Here is a 17,064-nt window from a genome sequence, read left to right on the forward strand (position 1 = left end):
CTGACACATAGACACAGACAACCATTCACACTCACATTCACACCTACGCTCAATTTAGAGTCACCAGTTAACCTAACCTGCATGTCTTTGGACTGTGGGGGAAACCGGAGCACCCGGAGGAAACCCACGCGGACACGGGGAGAACATGCAAACTCCGCACAGAAAGGCCTCTGTCGGCCGCTGGGCTCGAACCCGGACCTTCTTGCTGTGAGGCGACAGTGAGACACCACCGTGCCGCCTGCTTTTGCTTCCATACAGTCAAAATGTCAAAAATTTGGACTGCTCTTGCCAATGGACCACTCAGTGTCAAGGATGCTCAGTTTTCCAAATGACTTTTCTGGCCATCCTGTATAAAGTATTTACAACCAGCGTGCATATCTATCCACGATAAGTTGTCAATTTATTTGTATAGTGCTTAGACGACATCACAAAGCAGCTAGAGAATTAGTGGTTAGCGCTGTCACCTCACAGCAAGAAGGTCTGGGTTTGAGCCACGTGGCCGACGAGGGTCTTTCTGTGCGGAGTTTGCATGTTCTCCCCGTGTCCGCGTGGGTTTCCTCCGGGTGCTCCGGTTTCCCCCACAGTCCAAAGACATGCAGGTTAGGTTAACTGGTGACTCTAAATTGACCGTAGGTGTGAATGTGAGTGTGAATGATTGATTGTTTGTCTCTATGTATCAGCCCTGCAACGATCTGGCGATTTGTCCAGGGTGTACCCCGCCTCTGGCCCATAGTAAGCTGGGCTAGGATCCAGCTTGCCTGCGACCCTGTACAGGATAAGCGGCTACAGATAATGGATGGATGGATATGAACTAATAAACTTATCCCTAATGAGCAAACCTGAGGCAACAGTGGCAAGGAAAAACTCCCTGAGAAGTCATGAGGAAGAAACCTTGAGAGGAACCAAACTCAAAAGGGAACCTATAATCATTTGGGTGATAACAGATAGCAAGTGCGATTATAAATAACTCGCTTCTATAACAGTGTCCTACAGAGTAAAAAAAAAAAACTATTTTGTAAAGGGAGCATATGCGGAACAAGAACCAGGTTTTTTTTTTTAACCAATTAACATTTCCTTATGAAATTATATGAAAGTCAAATAGAGACTTGATCAAATGATATATCTGACATGATCACTAGAGTATCTTTCAGTAAAATAGTAAAATATGAGATTTGAAATGATAATGGATAATGTTTTCTTTGTGATTTCTGAACAAACTGTAAATGTACAAAATAATTATTTTTGGGACTTATTCCTGCACAAAAAAGTATTTATACTGGATGTGAATTAGAGATCTAATACCCAGGATCCTCTGTATCAGGTCAATATCAGAGAGAGAGAAAAAGAGTGAATTTGATGTGATTCTGTAACAAATGGAAAAGATTTGGGGTCATTGTCTAATATGGAACCAGAACTGGTTCCATATAAACAAATATTTTTGATTAAATATACTTAAAATCAGTTCTATTTATATTTTATGCTTTAATATATTTTCGCATTAGTATATTACCAATAGAAGTCATTTTAGTGTACAAGCTGGGTTTTTGTGTGCATCATATTTTTAGCCGTGGTTTTGTTTTGGTTTTTTTTTTCCTTCATTACTTCAGTTAAACGAAATCATTTTACAGCTTGGTATATCTCATCTCATTATCTCTAGCCGCTTTATCCTTCTACAGGGTCGCAGGCAAGCTGGAGCCTATCCCAGCTGACTACGGGCGAAAGGCGGGGTACACCCTGGACAAGTCGCCAGGTCATCACAGGGCTGACACATAGACACAGACAACCATTCACACTCACATTCACACCTACGGTCAATTTAGAGTCACCAGTTAACCTAACCTGCATGTCTTTGGACTGTGGGGGAAACCGGAGCACCCGGAGGAAACCCACGCGGACACGGGGAGAACATGCAAACTCCACACAGAAAGACCCTCGCCGGCCACGGGGCTCGAACCCAGAACCTTCTTGCTGTGAGGCGACAGCGCTAACCACTACACCACCGTGCCGCCCAGCTTGGTAGATTTTAAAGAAGAAAAAAAAAGAGATGGCTATGGATACCGGCTGAGAAAAGGTTTCAGGATCAGTATCAGAGCTGGAAAAGAAAATGTCTCACTCTCATCATGTCATTCGTTTGCATGTTTTATTAATATTTTGATATTTATTTAATTTTATTGCACACCTTACAACAAAGGGGTGGCACGGTGGTGTAGTGGTTAGCACTGTCGCCTCACAGCAAGAAGGTCCGGGTTCGAGCCCCGTGGCCGGCGAGGGCCTTTCTGTGCGGAGTTTGCATGTTCTCCCCGTGTCCGCGTGGGTTTCCTCCGGGTGCTCCGGTTTCCTCCACAGTCCAAAGACATGCAGGTTAGGTTAACTGGTGACTCTAAATTGAGCGTAGGTGTGAATGTGAGTGTGAATGGTTGTCTGTGTCTATGTGTCAGCCCTGTGATGACCTGGCGACTTGTCCAGGGTGTACCCCGCCTTTCGCCCGTAGTCAGCTGGGATAGGCTCCAGCTTGCCTGTGACCCTGTAGAACAGGATAAAGTGGCTAGAGATGAGACCTTACAACAAATGTTTATTTGTGTTCACCTTGCAATTTACAGCATTTCTGACATTTTGTGCATTTCTGCAAGAGATAAAGGCCTGGCATTAGGTGAACTCATGTTCTAGTCATATCTACACTACTTAAAGCTTTCACACACAATTATTTATTACTTAGAAGGCTTTATATGTTTAAACAGAGCAAGCCTAAGACTCTGTGTGCACAATCAAATATAATTAATTCATCATATAATCATCCTCATCCTTTATATTTCAGATTCAGGTGCAATTTTAGCCTGCTTACTTATTTTACATCAAATTAATGATGTTCAGAGCTGTGATTTATTAAGGAGGTGTAACGTAACGCGCATCACAACATTCCTCGAGGCAACAGAATCCTTGCTGCTTGTGTTACACGTAGACATAAACATACTCCGACTCACGGAAAGCACGAGCACGTAGAACCGATGTGTTACAAGGAAAGGAATTTTAGAATGTCTCTTGGTACACAAAATACAGTATACAGTGGATATAAAAAGTGTACACACCCCATTAGGTTTTACTGATGTAAAAAAAAAAAAGGAGACCACGATAAATAATTTCAAAACTTTTCCCACCTTTAATGTGACCTATAACCTGTACAACTCAATTGAAAAACAAACAAATCTGTTAGGGGGGGAAAACATAAAAAATAAAAAAAGTACAATAAGCTGGTTGCATAAGTGTGCACACCCTTAAACTAATACTTTGTTGAAGCACCTTTTGATTTAATTACAGCGTTCAGTCTTTTTGGGTCGGAGTCTATCAGCCTGCCACATCTAGACTTGGTGATATTTGCCCACTCTTCTTTGCAAAAGCACTCCGAATCTGTCAGATTGCGAGGGCACCACTTGGGCACAGCCCTCTTCAGGTCACCCCACAGATTTTCAATTGGATTTAGGTCTGGGCTCTGGCTGGGCCGTTCCAAAACTTTTTTGGGGTCATTGTCATGCTGAAAGATGAAATTCCTCTTCATCTTTCTAGCAGACACCTGAAGGTTTTGGGCCAAAATTGACTGGTATTTAGAACTGTTCATAATTCCCTCCACCTTGACTAAAGCCCCTGTTCCAGCTGAAGAAAAACAACCCCAAAACATGATGCTGCCACCACCATGCTTCACCGTGTCTATGGTGTTCTTTTGGTGATGTGCAGTGTTGTTTTTGCACCAAACATACCTTTTGGAATTGTGGCCAAAAAGTTCATCCTTGGTTTCATCAGACCATAACACATTTTCCCACATGCTTTTGGGAGAGTTCATATTTTTTTTTTTTTTTTTTTTTTTTTTTAAAGATATTTTTTTGGGCTTTTTTGCACCTTTATTGGATAGGACAGTGTAGAGACAGGAAATGAGCGGGAGAGAGAGACGGGAAGGGATCGGGAAATGACCTCGGGCCGGAATCGAACCCGGGTCGCCCGCATTCATGGTATGGCGCCTTAACCACCTGAGCCACGACGCCCCCCAGGGAGAGTTCATATTTTTTTTTGCAAAATTTAGCCGGGCCTGGATGTTTTTCTTTGACCCTACCTCATAGTCCAGACATACAGTGGGGCAAAAAAGTATTTAGTCAGTCACCAATTGTGCAAGTTCTCCCACTTAAAAAGATGAGAGAGGCCTGTAAGTTCCATCATAGGTACACTTCAACTATGAGAGACAAAATGAAAAAAAAAAATCCAGAAAATCACATTGTCTGATTTTTAAAGAATTTATTTGCAAATTATGGTGGAAAATAAGTATTTGGTCAATAACAAAAGTTCATCTCAATACTTTGTTATATACCCTTTGTTGGCAATGACAGAGGTCAAACGTTTTCTGTAAATCTTCACAAGGTTTTCACACACTGTTGCTGGTATTTTGGCCCATTCCTCCATGCAGATCTCCTCTAGAGCAGTGATGTTTTGGGGCTGTCGCTGGGCAACACGGACTTTCAACTCCCTCCAAAGATTTTCTATGGGGTTGAGAACTGGAGACTGGCTAGGCCACTCCAGGACCTTGAAATGCTTCTTACGAAGCCACTCCTTCGTTGCCCGGGCGGTGTGTTTGGGATCATTGTCATGCTGAAAGACCCAGCCACATTTCATCTTCAATGCCCTTGCTGATGGAAGGAGGTTTTCACTCAAAATCTCATAATACATGGCCCCATTCATTCTTTCCTTTACACGGATCAGTCGTCCTGGTCCCTTTGCAGAAAAACAGCCCCAAAGCATGATGTTTCCAACCCCATGCTTCACAGTAGGTATGGTGTTCTTTGGATGCAACTCAGCATTCTTTCTCCTCCAAACATGACAAGTTGAGTTTTTACCAAAAAGTTCTATTTTGGTTTCATCTGACCATATGACATTCTCCCAATCCTCTTCTGGATCATCCAAATGCTCTCTAGCAAACTTCAGACGGGCCTGGACATGTACTGGCTTAAGCAGGGGGACACGTCTGGCACTGCAGGATTTGAGTCCCTGGCGGCGTAGTGTGTTACTGATGGTAGCCTTTGTTACTTTGGTCCCAGCTCTCTGCAGGTCATTCACTAGGTCCCCCCATGTGGTTCTGGGATTTTTGCTCACCGTTCTTGTGATCATTTTGACCCCACAGGGTGAGATCTTGCGTGGAGCCCCAGATCGAGGGAGATTATCAGTGGTCTTGTATGTCTTCCATTTTCTAATAATTGCTCCCACAGTTGATTTCTTCACACCAAGCTGCTTACCTATTGCAGATTCAGTCTTCCCAGCCTGGTGCAGGTCTACAGTTTTGTTTCTGGTGTCCTTTGACAGCTCTTTGGTCTTGGCCATAGTGGAGTTTGGAGTGTGACTGTTTGAGGTTGTGGACAGGTGTTCTTTTATACTGATAACGAGTTCAAACAGGTGCCATTAATACAGGTAACGAGTGGAGGACAGAGGAGCCTCTTAAAGAAGTTGTTACAGGTCTGTGAGAGCCAGAAATCTTGCTTGTTTGTAGGTGACCAAATACTTATTTTACCGAGGAATTTACCAATTAATTCATTAAAAATCCTACAGTGTGATTTCCTGGATTCTTTCCCCCCATTCTGTGTCTCATAGTTGAAGTGTACCTATGATGAAAATTACAGGCCTCTCTCATCTTTTTAAGTGGGAGAACTTGCACAATTGGTGGCTGACTAAATACTTTTTTGCCCCACTGTATGGAGAATACGGGAGATCGTTGTCACATGTAGTACACAACCAGTACTTGCCAGAAATTCCTGCAGCTCCTTCAGTGTTGCTGTAGGCCTCTCGGCAGCCTCCCTGACCAGTTTTCATCTTGTCTTTTCATCAATTTTGGAGGGACGTCCAGTTCTCGGTAATGTCACTGTTGTCCCATATTTTCTCCACTTCTTGATGACTGTCTTCACTGTGCTCCATGGTATATCTAATGCTGTGGAAATGTTTTTGTACCCTTCTCCTGACTGATACCTTTCAACAATGAGATCCCTTTGATGCTTTGTAAGCTCTCTGTGAACCCTGGCTTTTGCTGGAGGATGCAACTGAGTAAATATCTGAACTTTATTTGGGGTTAATCAGAGTCATTTTAATTGATGGCAGGCGTGTACCCAAAAAGACTGAATGCTGTAATTAAATCAAAAGGTGCTTCAACAAAGTATTAGTTTAAGGGTGTGCACACTTATGGAGCCAGCTTATTGTACGTTTTTAATTTGTTTCCCCCCCAAACAGATTTGTTTGTTTTTCAATTTAATTGTACAGGTTATAGGTGACATTAAAGGTGGGAAAAGTTTTGAAATTATTTATCGTGGTCTCATTTTTTACATCAGAAAAACCGATCATTTTAACGGGGTGTGCACTGCAAAGGGATTTTGTCGAGCTCTAAAAGAGAGGCAAATCAATCCTGGATGTGATGTGACCTTTACTCTGACCCCTGCTCTCTTCCATCCTTAAAAGGTTGGGCAGTTAAAATGGTTGTCAGCCTTGCGAGGCGGTTTTTTGTAATGAGCGAAACAGGAGAAGATGCAGAGCGAATTTCAATCGCGACGGGTTATGAGGGCCAGGGTTACCCAAGCTATCCAGGGTTACCCAAGATTCCCAAGCTCTCTGAATGGATGCAACACCTGTCATATTGAGTTCCCCATCTGCACAATCCATTAAGTGTGAGCAGAACAATTGTGTATTACACAGACATAAAAATAACACAACAGCACACAGTATAAACCATGTGTTTACTCTTATGGACCAGATGCTTGCTTGATGGACAAACATAAAGCAGCAACATTCAGGAAATGCTGAGGAGGTTCTAAGAAAGTTTGGGTATAATGTTCTAAGAATAACATTCCTGCAATGTTAAACTTTGCACAACAAAATAACATTATAGTTAGTGCTGGTTCTAACCCTAACCCTCACCTTAACAGTTCGAAAAGTTGTCTTGAAACTTTCCCATAACATCCAGAAAATCCAAGAAAGTGAATCTTCATGAAAACAAATAGTTGAAAAATGATCATTCTTAGGTGGCATGATGTCAAACTTATGAATGCTGACAAAATATACAGAGCTGTACATTTATTTACTTCCCATCGAGAACTACTAGATTAAACTTTAAAAGGTTATTTTTTTGAAGTTAATCACAAAAACTTTTTTTACGCCAAAGCACATACAGTAATTATACACAATGCACTTTTTTCCAGAAATATATGACATATACGTCATGTTAAAAAAACAAACAAACCCACAGCTGCTATTTAAACCACATTGTATTAATCTTTACATTGTCATCTACATGCATTTCATGGCAAAAGATAATCAAGTACCTTGCACTGATGATGATGATCATGTCAACCAACACTTTCCATAAATACCCCCCTCCTCCTCCTGTTTTTTGAAATCTGTCCCATTTGTGTGGATCTTTGTGCAAGCGCCTGTTTCATGTGCCCATTTCTAAATATAATCTGGACTCCGTGTGATGTTGGAAGTCTCTACCATGATGCTGGTCCTCTATAATTCTGTCTGCCTGATGCCTAAAATGCAGTGAGGACACGATTACCTGAACACATCTGGGAATCTGCTGACTGAAGGTACTGTATATGTGGTGTGGATTACATCTCCTTCGCAAGTTTGGATTTGGCTGCTTGGGATCGTTTATGTCGATTTATGCTTGAGAGATTCGATGGGGGTTTCGTTAGTGCTGAGATTTGTGTGTGGGTGGGTTTCCCCCCCAAACAAGAAGCTTTGTGCACAGTATGGCTTCAAAGTGAAAATTTATACATAACAATTTGGACATTTTAAAAGCTGGACTTGTATGCATCGTAACCATTAGCAAGCTTTAAACATGACTGTGAACCGATATTCGGTCACATTAGAACCTTTAAAAAGATTCAGTTTGAAGCCAAAGCCGATTTCAGTTTACATTCAGAACAATTTAAAGCATGCAGTGAACAATAATGTTTTATTTTCTTCTTTAAGTATTACATTCTACCAGTGCAAAGATCTACTTATGGAGGGAATCATAGCTGAGAGTACAGACAACAAAGACGGCATGGAAACAAAGGAGGAAACAGAAGCAGAAACAGGAAAGGAAGACGGTTGGTACATGAGAACCAACTTGTAACAAAATGAACTATGTTTTTATTCACAGGGTGGTGCGTAAATCTGTTGTGTGAAATTGGACAAAAATTCAGTGCATTTTGCTATTCTTGTCTCATGGGTCAGAGCTCAGTGGTGTGGTGCGTCAGAAAGCCTGGGAACCAACCTTCTACTGCAGCCTTAACAAGGAGATTCATTACTACGCTGGACATGAAATCAGCATCTATGAGGCTTTTGATTCTTTTGGCGCCATCATCTGGCCTGCGGTGAGATCACGATCAGATTTAATCCCCAATATAGAATACTCAAGAATTATTTATGAAAATGAGCAAAATTAAAAGAAAAAGAGACAAATAACGTGAAAAAGAGATATTTTGAGCTCAAATCTAAAGGGAAATTGGTATATCCATTCATCAATCCATCCATTATCTATACCACTTATCTGTCAGGGTTGAGGGGGAAGCTGGAGCCAATCCCAGCTAACTTCAGGTGAGAGGCGAAGTACACCCTGGTCAAGTCAAAAGTCAAAGCCCCTCTCATGCCAGAATCTGGTCTTCCCAGGCAGTCTCCTATCCCAGTACTAACCACCTCTTTAAGGCGTATGGGTGCGGCGCCGATCTCTGTTTCGATAGCCCTCGGCCTCTCGCCTATACAGCCAGGGTTACAGTGGAGGGCTGGTCCTCTGGTAACCGCAAGAGTTTGACTTTCCCACTCTCATATGTAGTAGGTACCATTTTTATGATGGTCTTTGGTATGGCCCAACCGCAAGTAGAACTTGCGATCTCCCGGTTGAGAGGTGGACACGCTAACCACTAGGCCAACTCGTGGTCGGAGTACACCCTAGACAGGTCGCTAATCAATCACAGAGCTAACACAGAGATGAGCAACCATTCACATGCAAAACTATGGCCAATTTAGAGTATCTAGTTGACCTAATCCATATGTGCTTGAACTAATTCTGGGTTCGTGTCTTTGGACTGTTGGAGGAAACCCACACAGGTATGGGGAGAATAGGCAAACTCCATACAGAAAGCCCCCAGTTGGCCACAAGGTTCAAACCCAGAACCTTCTTGTTGTGAAGCGACAGTGCTCACCACTGCACCAGCATACTGCCCGAGACTGAGATGGTCATTAAAAAAAACCCAGTGTGTTTCTTTATCCATTTCTGTGTTGACCTGGAAGCTCATTATCTTGTTGAAAGCCCTTGACCAAGGGAGATAAAGGCAGAAGCAAACAGGTCTTGGGCTGAAATTCGAGCAGAATTCATGTCATCATCAATCTTCCCAAGAGACCCTGAACCACCAGCTGGAAAACAGCCCTAAAGCATCACTGATCCACCTCCAGATTTTACAGCAGGGTATCAGATGATATTCCATGTATGCAGTCCCCTTTTGTTGCCAAACATTCTGATGACCAAACAGTTATTTTGGTTTCATCTGGCAACAACAAATGATGCCTGATGAAGTTCAGGCTTTGCATTTTGAGAGCTGTGCTCTCAAACAGATTCCTTCTTGCAAAAATTTCAAATAGCTTGTTGTTAAAAACAGCTGATTTTTAAACTTGACCACCACCAGAATGGACTAAACTGTACAATTCTGAAACGGTGATCGTTGGAAACTTTTCTCTCCATCATTCTCACAGTGTGGTTGACCGCATTTTCATGGGTACAGATCCTGGCAACTCTGACATGTGAAACATTTTATTATGGCCCTAGTTGTGCTAATGGAAATTTTAACTGCTTACTTATTTTTTTATATCAATTACCTCATTTGTGCTGGTCAACAACAACCATCTGCGTGCTTGCTATTGGAAGTGATTTTACATGGGTGCAACATTTTTTTTAAAGATTCTTTTGGGGCTTTTTTCACCTTTATTGGATAGGACAGTGTAGAGACAGGAAATGAGCTGGAGAGAGAGACAGGAAGGGATCGGGAAATGACCTCAGGTCGGAATCGAACCCGGGTCCCCGGATTCATGGTATGGCACCTTAGTTGACTGAGCCACGGCGCCTCCTCAACATTTTTTTTTAATATTAACTTCATTTGTCACCCATCTACTTCACGGGGTACCTCATATGGAAAAGGTACAGGGCTCAGAAACTGGGCTGGAAAAATGTCAAGAAAATCCAGAAATGAAGAAACTATTACTATCCATTGCATGGCAATATTTTTATCACAAGATGTGCTTGAAATTGTAGATTTATTATAGGTCAGTCACTCATTCATTTCCTATACTGCTTATCCACTGTGGGTTGCAAGTGAGCTGGAGCCAACCCCAGGTGACATTGGGTAAGAGATGGGGTTCACCCTGGACGGGTCATCAATCTATCACGGAGTTAAGACAAAAAAAACAAAACAGACAGCCAATCACACTCACATTCACACTTGCGGTCAATTTAGAGCCACTAGTTAACCTAACCTACATGTCTTTGGACTGTGGGAGGAAACAGGAACACCTGGAGGAAGCCCACACAAGCATGAGGAGAACATGCAAACTCCATAAAGAAAGGCCTCAGTCAACTATCAGGTTTAAACCCAGAACCTTCTTGCTGTGAAATACATCCATCCATTTTCCATAACCGCTTATCCTGTGCAACGCAGACAAGTTGGAGCCTATCCCAGCTGACTACAGGTTAGAGGCGGGGTACACCCTGGACAAGTCGCCAGATCATCGCAGGGCTGACACATAGAGGCAAACAACCATTCACACTCACATTCACACCTACGGTCAATTTAGAGCCACCAATTAGCCTAAGTGCATGTCTTTGGACTGTGGGGGAAACCGGAGCACCCGGAGGAAACCCACGCAGACACGGAGAGAACATGTACACTCCACACAGAAAGGCCCCCGTTGGCCACTGGGCTCAAACCCAGAACCTTCTTGCTGTGAGGCAACAGTGCTAACCACTACACCACTGTGTCACCCTATTATAGGTCAGGAAACAAACAAAAAATAAAAAATTACAAACCATACTAGGATATTATAAGTACTGTATTAACCTGTGCAGTCCAGTCACATGTAAACATACCAGAGACTGAGCATCACTGCTATATCATGCTTAATAACGCTAGCTCTTTTCAATCATGTAGGGACTTGCACTATGTCAGTATCTGGATTCTAATCAAAGAACAATTAACCTGCAAGACAAAGCAGTCTTAGAGCTTGGATCAGGAACTGGCTTGGTATCCATTGTGGCCAGCCTCTTGGGTGAGTGATAACATTTCCCTACAGATTCAATCTGTTGGCATGACCATTTGTGCTCTTTAAACAATGACAACGTTATGAGTATTTTACAGGTGCTTGGGTAACTGCGAGTGACCTTCCTAAAGTCCTGGGAAACCTGCGATGTAACCTGTGCAGAAACACAAGGGGACGCTGCAGATATACACCACAAGTGGCAGTGCTGTCATGGGGCTACGACCTGGAACAAACCTTTCCTCAGTCAGTTTATCGATATGACTATGTTTTGGCTGCAGATGTGGTCTACCATCATGACTTCTTAGATGAACTGTTAGTAACCATGCGCCATTTCTGCCAACCGGGAACAACCCTGATCTGGGCCAATAAGATTCGCTTTGCGTCTGATCTGGTGTTTACTGAAAACTTTAAGAAAACCTTTAACACTACATTACTCACAGATATGGGTGACATTAAAATTTACTCTGCTACCATGAAAGATGTTGAGGTAGAAAATAACTTTCCAGTGATGCTATTCAAAGATGCCGTGAAGCAGGAAAAGGAGTCGGAAGAGTGCAACTTGGGAGATATTAACAAGAAGCAGGATGGATATGCTAATGAGGATGAACTGGAGGAATTAAACAGAGATACAAAGCAAAGGAATCTCAATGGAGGAGAAGAAATGGAAGATAATTGTGATGTTAAATACAAAGAAGGTAAATATTTGAAGGCCATTCAGATCATGTGCCGTATAATTCCTAGAAATTAGACACTGACAGAAATATTATTTGGTGCAAATTGTGTGTGTGTGTGTGTGGGGGGGGGGTGTCCTTCTTTGTCTTTTTGCCAAGACTGTATTTTAAAACTAGACGGCCTTTCGATTTCATAAAATCGGTGAAATTTAGTTCTATCTGAAATTTGGTCATTGTGATATATGTTTATTGTTGTAATATCTAAAAAATAATCCAGGTCATTCTGTGGATGGGAAGTTATTTAATTTGAAGAGACTCCCGAGCAAATAATGTGCATGAAATCGCTTGCTTCATGCAGTCAAGCAGACAAAGGAAGTCCGTGTGCGCGTGCTTACCTTCGTTGTCGTTTTCATCTTTTGGGTTTTACGGCAGCTGGCATCCACAGCGTTGCATTACTGCCATCTACAGGTTTACCTTTGACCGTACACTGACAGTTCCATCATTCTGTCACTAAACGAACAGCTGATCACACCGAGGTGCTCGCTGACCGCCGATATTTATTAGTTTGGTCCTGTGTTTCCTTTCCTTCGCAACGTAACAGCTTTTCTTCTCGCTTTCCGTTACTGTAGTCGGTCTTTCACGTTTAATTCGCACACTCACGTCCTCTATTTTTCTCTCCTGTTTCAAATTTGTATCCCACAATGCCTTGCATGAACAGGGAAAGCCCACCATGTGATGCATGACATAGTATCTTGAATTGGGTCATGGTGAAGCAGGAAAAAAATAGTGGAAAAGTTAGGACCACATGGCCCTAAATTCATTAATTGTTCTACTTTAAAAATAATAATAATAATAATAAAATTGGAAGTCTGTGATTCGAATTCAGTAGCTTTCGGTCAAATAATAAAAATAATTGGGTGTTGGGGAAAAAGTTTTTATGACCTAAACTTGAAAAATCTGAAAGGCAGTCTACCTTTAAGTCATGCTTACAAGTTGAAATCATTATTGACCGTGATATTTTCAAAAACCTAATGTTATACAGTATATTTTTAGCAAAATTACATGACTCGGAGAGGAATGAACAATTGGTCTTCCAGAGATCCTGTACACCCAGCATGGACAATAAACAAGTCAAAGAAATTTACAACTTTATTGGTCAGAAAATCTGCATTGAAAAATCCAGTGGTGATATCACAAGTCCGGCGGTAAGTAGTCTCTTTGATTACAGTATGTCATGTCATGTGAAAGTTGACTGACGTTAATTGAAAAATGCTAAGCTCATTTGTGTTGCACTTTCTTGTCCAGGCAGTGGCTTTGTGCAAATTCCTAGAAACACCAGCAGGTCAGGAACAGATTGTTCTACTTGACCGGACTGTACTAGAGCTGTGTGCAGACACTGGATTGCTGTCAATAGTAGCTACATTATTGGGTAGGTTTCACAATATACAGTCAGAGGTGGACAGAGTACCCAACTTCATGACTTGAATCAAAGTACAGATCCCACTGGTCAAATGTTACTCTGGTACAAGTGAAAGTTGTCCAGTCAAATTTTTACTTAAGTTAAAGTACTGAAGTAGTTGCTTTTAAAAATACTTAAGTATTAAAAGTACATTTTCTGTCAACACATCGTTGTATTATTGCCACAACGCTTACAAAACCTAATGCCGTTACCAAAGACAGAAACGTGAATTCACAAAATGAACGCACGCTGTGCATCATGGTGGTTTAACGTTAAGCTAGCTAGTCAGTGAAGCTCCACCTGACATGCTAGCAAAATCTTTTCAAACTCAAAATCATATTGGGTAGCTAACGCTACTAGAAAAGAAACATTTCTACATTCTGTTTATTAGTCAGCTGGGATAGGCTCCAGCTTGCTCGCAACCCTGTAGAACAGGATAAGCGGCTACAGATAATGGATGAATGGATGTTTATTTGGCAAGATTATGATAAAACTTATTTCTGAAAGGACTTCAGATAAGTTAACGTTATTCATGTTAGCGTAACTCCGTTTTTACATGCTAACTAACAGTGTCCAAGTTAACTAGCTGTGTGTTAACGTTAGCCGTGGACAAGGCTACGGCAACTTGGCGGGCAAATCCATAGAAAGTCATTTGACAAACCAGACTGCATAGCTATTGCAACATTTATTGCTAGCTCTAAAAGCACAGACAACTTCATTGCAAGCTTTCTCTTGGAATAAAACATTTATATACCTCAATATGCTTCCACAGGTTGGACGGTGAGTTTTTGTAGGCCGTGATGTGGTTTATTTTAGGCAAACAAAGCAAACATTTAAAACGAAACGAATCTTTAATCCTTTCAGAAAACTGAAACATGGGTTCTGGGTAAAGCCATGAGTGCGTTCATTCCCCAGAAGAACCGCCTCCTTCCATTCTGCCATCAACTGATTGTGTTAAATAACGCTGCTGAGAAATCACTGAACTTGATTTTATACAGTCTATATATGTGATGTGACCCGAGTGATTACTGATCGGCTGCCTCAGGGTCACCTGCGAAAAAAAATCACGTTTTAGAAAAGAAAAAAACATCCATTTTCAAAGCCACTTCATAGTAACGAGTAACAAGGAGCTTGATAGAAATGTAGTGGAGTGAAAAGTACGATATTTGTCTTTCAAATGTAGTGAAGTTAAAGTCATAAATTTCCAAAAAAAAAATAAAAATACTCAAGTAAAGTACAGATACTCAAAAAGTGTACTTAAGTACTGTAGATGCAATTGGTCTTAAGTGATTAATCTCATTGAATCAGTCTCATTGAATCAGTCTCATTAATAATACCATTAATTTTGGCGTTTAATAATAAATTACCAAACAGCTAAATTATGGTATGTTCCAAATTATTATGATCACTACCAATGCAGCAATAATGTATCACTTACCGTATTACATAGACAGCCAATAGCACTCATGTACACTTCGGAGTTCTTTGAGATTGTGTGACTTCAAAAATATATTAGTACAACAACAGACACAGTTTAACAGAATAATTGAATTTATTATAACAATGATAAAAATTTAATAATAGTGGTTTAGAATACATTCAATAAGTCAGCAGCAAACAGTGAGGTATGTGTGTATATGGGAGCGCGTGTGTGTGTGTCAGACCGTGTGCGTGTCTCGTGGCCTGAGAACAAAGGATTAGCCTTGGTTGCTAGCTAAGACAAAGGAATTCTACCTCGTGGTGTTAAGGAGAACAAAGGGGGGGGGTGTCCTGTGCGCGACTGCGCAGTATGGGAAGGAGGAGACAAAGAGGGTTTGAATGTGAGCGCGGGAAAATGCGCCGTAAAGTTTGGAATAAATCAGGCCTTGGAATGTTATCTAAGCTGTGTTTGTGTTGGGGGAGGTGACAACCCACCTCATGTTCTGAGACAAAAGAATTAGCTGTGGCAGCTAACCCACTAGCTTATAACACTACTAAATCCACTGAAATCTTGATGAGATCAAAATATGTGTAATGATGAAATTAAAGGTGTTAGGAAGCATAGGGATAGAGCATGCAACAACCTATCTATTAAAAATTGAGAGATCAAAACAAATAGAACAACAATCAATTCAACACGCTGAATGTCTACAGTGTGCACAATTAAACCGTTCCTGAGTTTAAATTCACACTACTTCATAAAGCTAATTCCTAAGACTAGTTTTGCCCAAAATGCCAGTCTTACTTCCAGTAATTTTGCTCCCATGTAGGAATGCAGAGGTGTTCCGAAACTTTTGGAGTTCACAGGAGCACGTGGGTCGTTTCCGTGAAAACGCAGAGAATTCTTGGTCCGATGCTTCGTCGTTCGTGAAGAAGAGTCTCTGCTCAATAATGTGCACAGCGATTAAGTCAGAAGCAATCCTGTCGTTTCTAACTTTTAATTAACTGCTTTGGGCGGCAGTCGTAACATTAACTTATAATGAACAAATAAAGGAAAAACCGGTTGTAACTCAATCTGAGTGAAATAGAGCGATTTAAGTAGTTTTACTGTGGCCAGTGGTAAACAAAAACGCGCTGAGTCTCTTTTTCTTGCAAGAAAAACGTCTCTATCTTGGATGTTCTTAAGAGCAGATGTCTCTTTGTGTCTGTGTGATGAGTTTATGCAGCGCCAAAAGAGAAAGACGGAAGTGTGCTTGAGTCACTTATAGCTTCAGGGAGGATGTGATGTAGGTAATCCCGCCCAGGCATGACGTAGGTCATCGCGGAAGTTGGTTGATGGGATTTGTAGTCCTAAAAGACGAGACAGGCGGTACCTACAGTACAGTACCCAAGTAAATGTACTTCATTACTGTCCACCTCTGTATACAGTAGTTTGATACAAACATTACAGTATCGAGAATTAATACCAAGTAGTAAAATTGGCTTGTAGGTGCCAGAGTAACAGCAACAGACCAACCAGACAACTTGGAGAATCTAAAAAGTAACTTGCATCGGAATACAAGAGGTCGTCAGAGGCACCAACCTGAAGTGACAGCCCTCAGAACTCATGACCTTGAGCAAAGCTTCCCACATTCCAAGTGTCATTATGATTACGTACTGGCAGCTGAGGTGCTCTACCACCATTACACTGAGCTATTGGTTACCATGAGACATTTCTGCCAACCAAGTACAAATCTGATCTGGGCTATCAAAGTGTGTTACCCATCTGACCTGGTCTTCATTGAGGACTTTGAAAAAGCTTTCCATAGCACCATGCTGGCAGAGCTGGATGGGGTGAGGATTTACTTGGCAACTCACAGAGCTACAGCCAACGAAGATGACCTGATGAATAGGATGAGCACAGAGGAAGAACTGGAAAAGTGTCACACATCATGGAACTGGACAGAGGAAGAGAATTTGACAAGAGAAGAGACACAAAACAACAAAGATTACAGTGTCAATGGCAGTAGAAATGAGGGACAAACCTGTGACCAAGCCATCATACATCATCAGAAGGTGGAGGATGAGCAAGAAGAGTATACTGGAGGAAATGACCAGGAATATGGAAGATCTGGGGAAGAGTCCCAGGATCACAGTGAATCAGAGTCATTTTCTAGAGGTAATATAGATCTGTATTGAGGAATTACATCCATGGTGTGGTTATGG

The 17,064-nt window shown here is 41.6% G+C and overlaps 2 protein-coding genes across 2 annotated transcripts; both read left to right on the forward strand.

The window, feature by feature from the left end:
* The first annotated feature begins 7,541 nt into the window (after positions 1-7,541).
* Positions 7,542-12,058, forward strand: LOC132865753 (protein-lysine methyltransferase METTL21C). The gene is made up of 5 exons (XM_060898271.1): positions 7,542-7,604; positions 7,993-8,111; positions 8,239-8,378; positions 11,202-11,319; positions 11,409-12,058. The coding sequence occupies exons 2-5, from the start codon at positions 8,024-8,026 to the stop codon at positions 12,056-12,058; spliced, it is 996 nt and encodes a 331-aa protein (XP_060754254.1). The 5' UTR covers positions 7,542-7,604; positions 7,993-8,023.
* A 1,038-nt stretch (positions 12,059-13,096) lies between these two features.
* On the forward strand, positions 13,097-16,866 carry LOC132865754 (protein-lysine methyltransferase METTL21C-like; the record flags this gene model as incomplete). Its single annotated transcript, XM_060898272.1, has 3 exons — positions 13,097-13,186; positions 13,287-13,410; positions 16,349-16,866. Coding segments are annotated over exons 1-3 (732 nt in total), but the record flags the coding sequence as incomplete, so codon positions are not given.
* Between the last annotated feature and the right edge of the window lie 198 nt (positions 16,867-17,064).

This window comes from Neoarius graeffei, chromosome 18 (genome assembly GCF_027579695.1).
Source record: "Neoarius graeffei isolate fNeoGra1 chromosome 18, fNeoGra1.pri, whole genome shotgun sequence".
Taxonomy (NCBI): domain Eukaryota; kingdom Metazoa; phylum Chordata; class Actinopteri; order Siluriformes; family Ariidae; genus Neoarius; species Neoarius graeffei.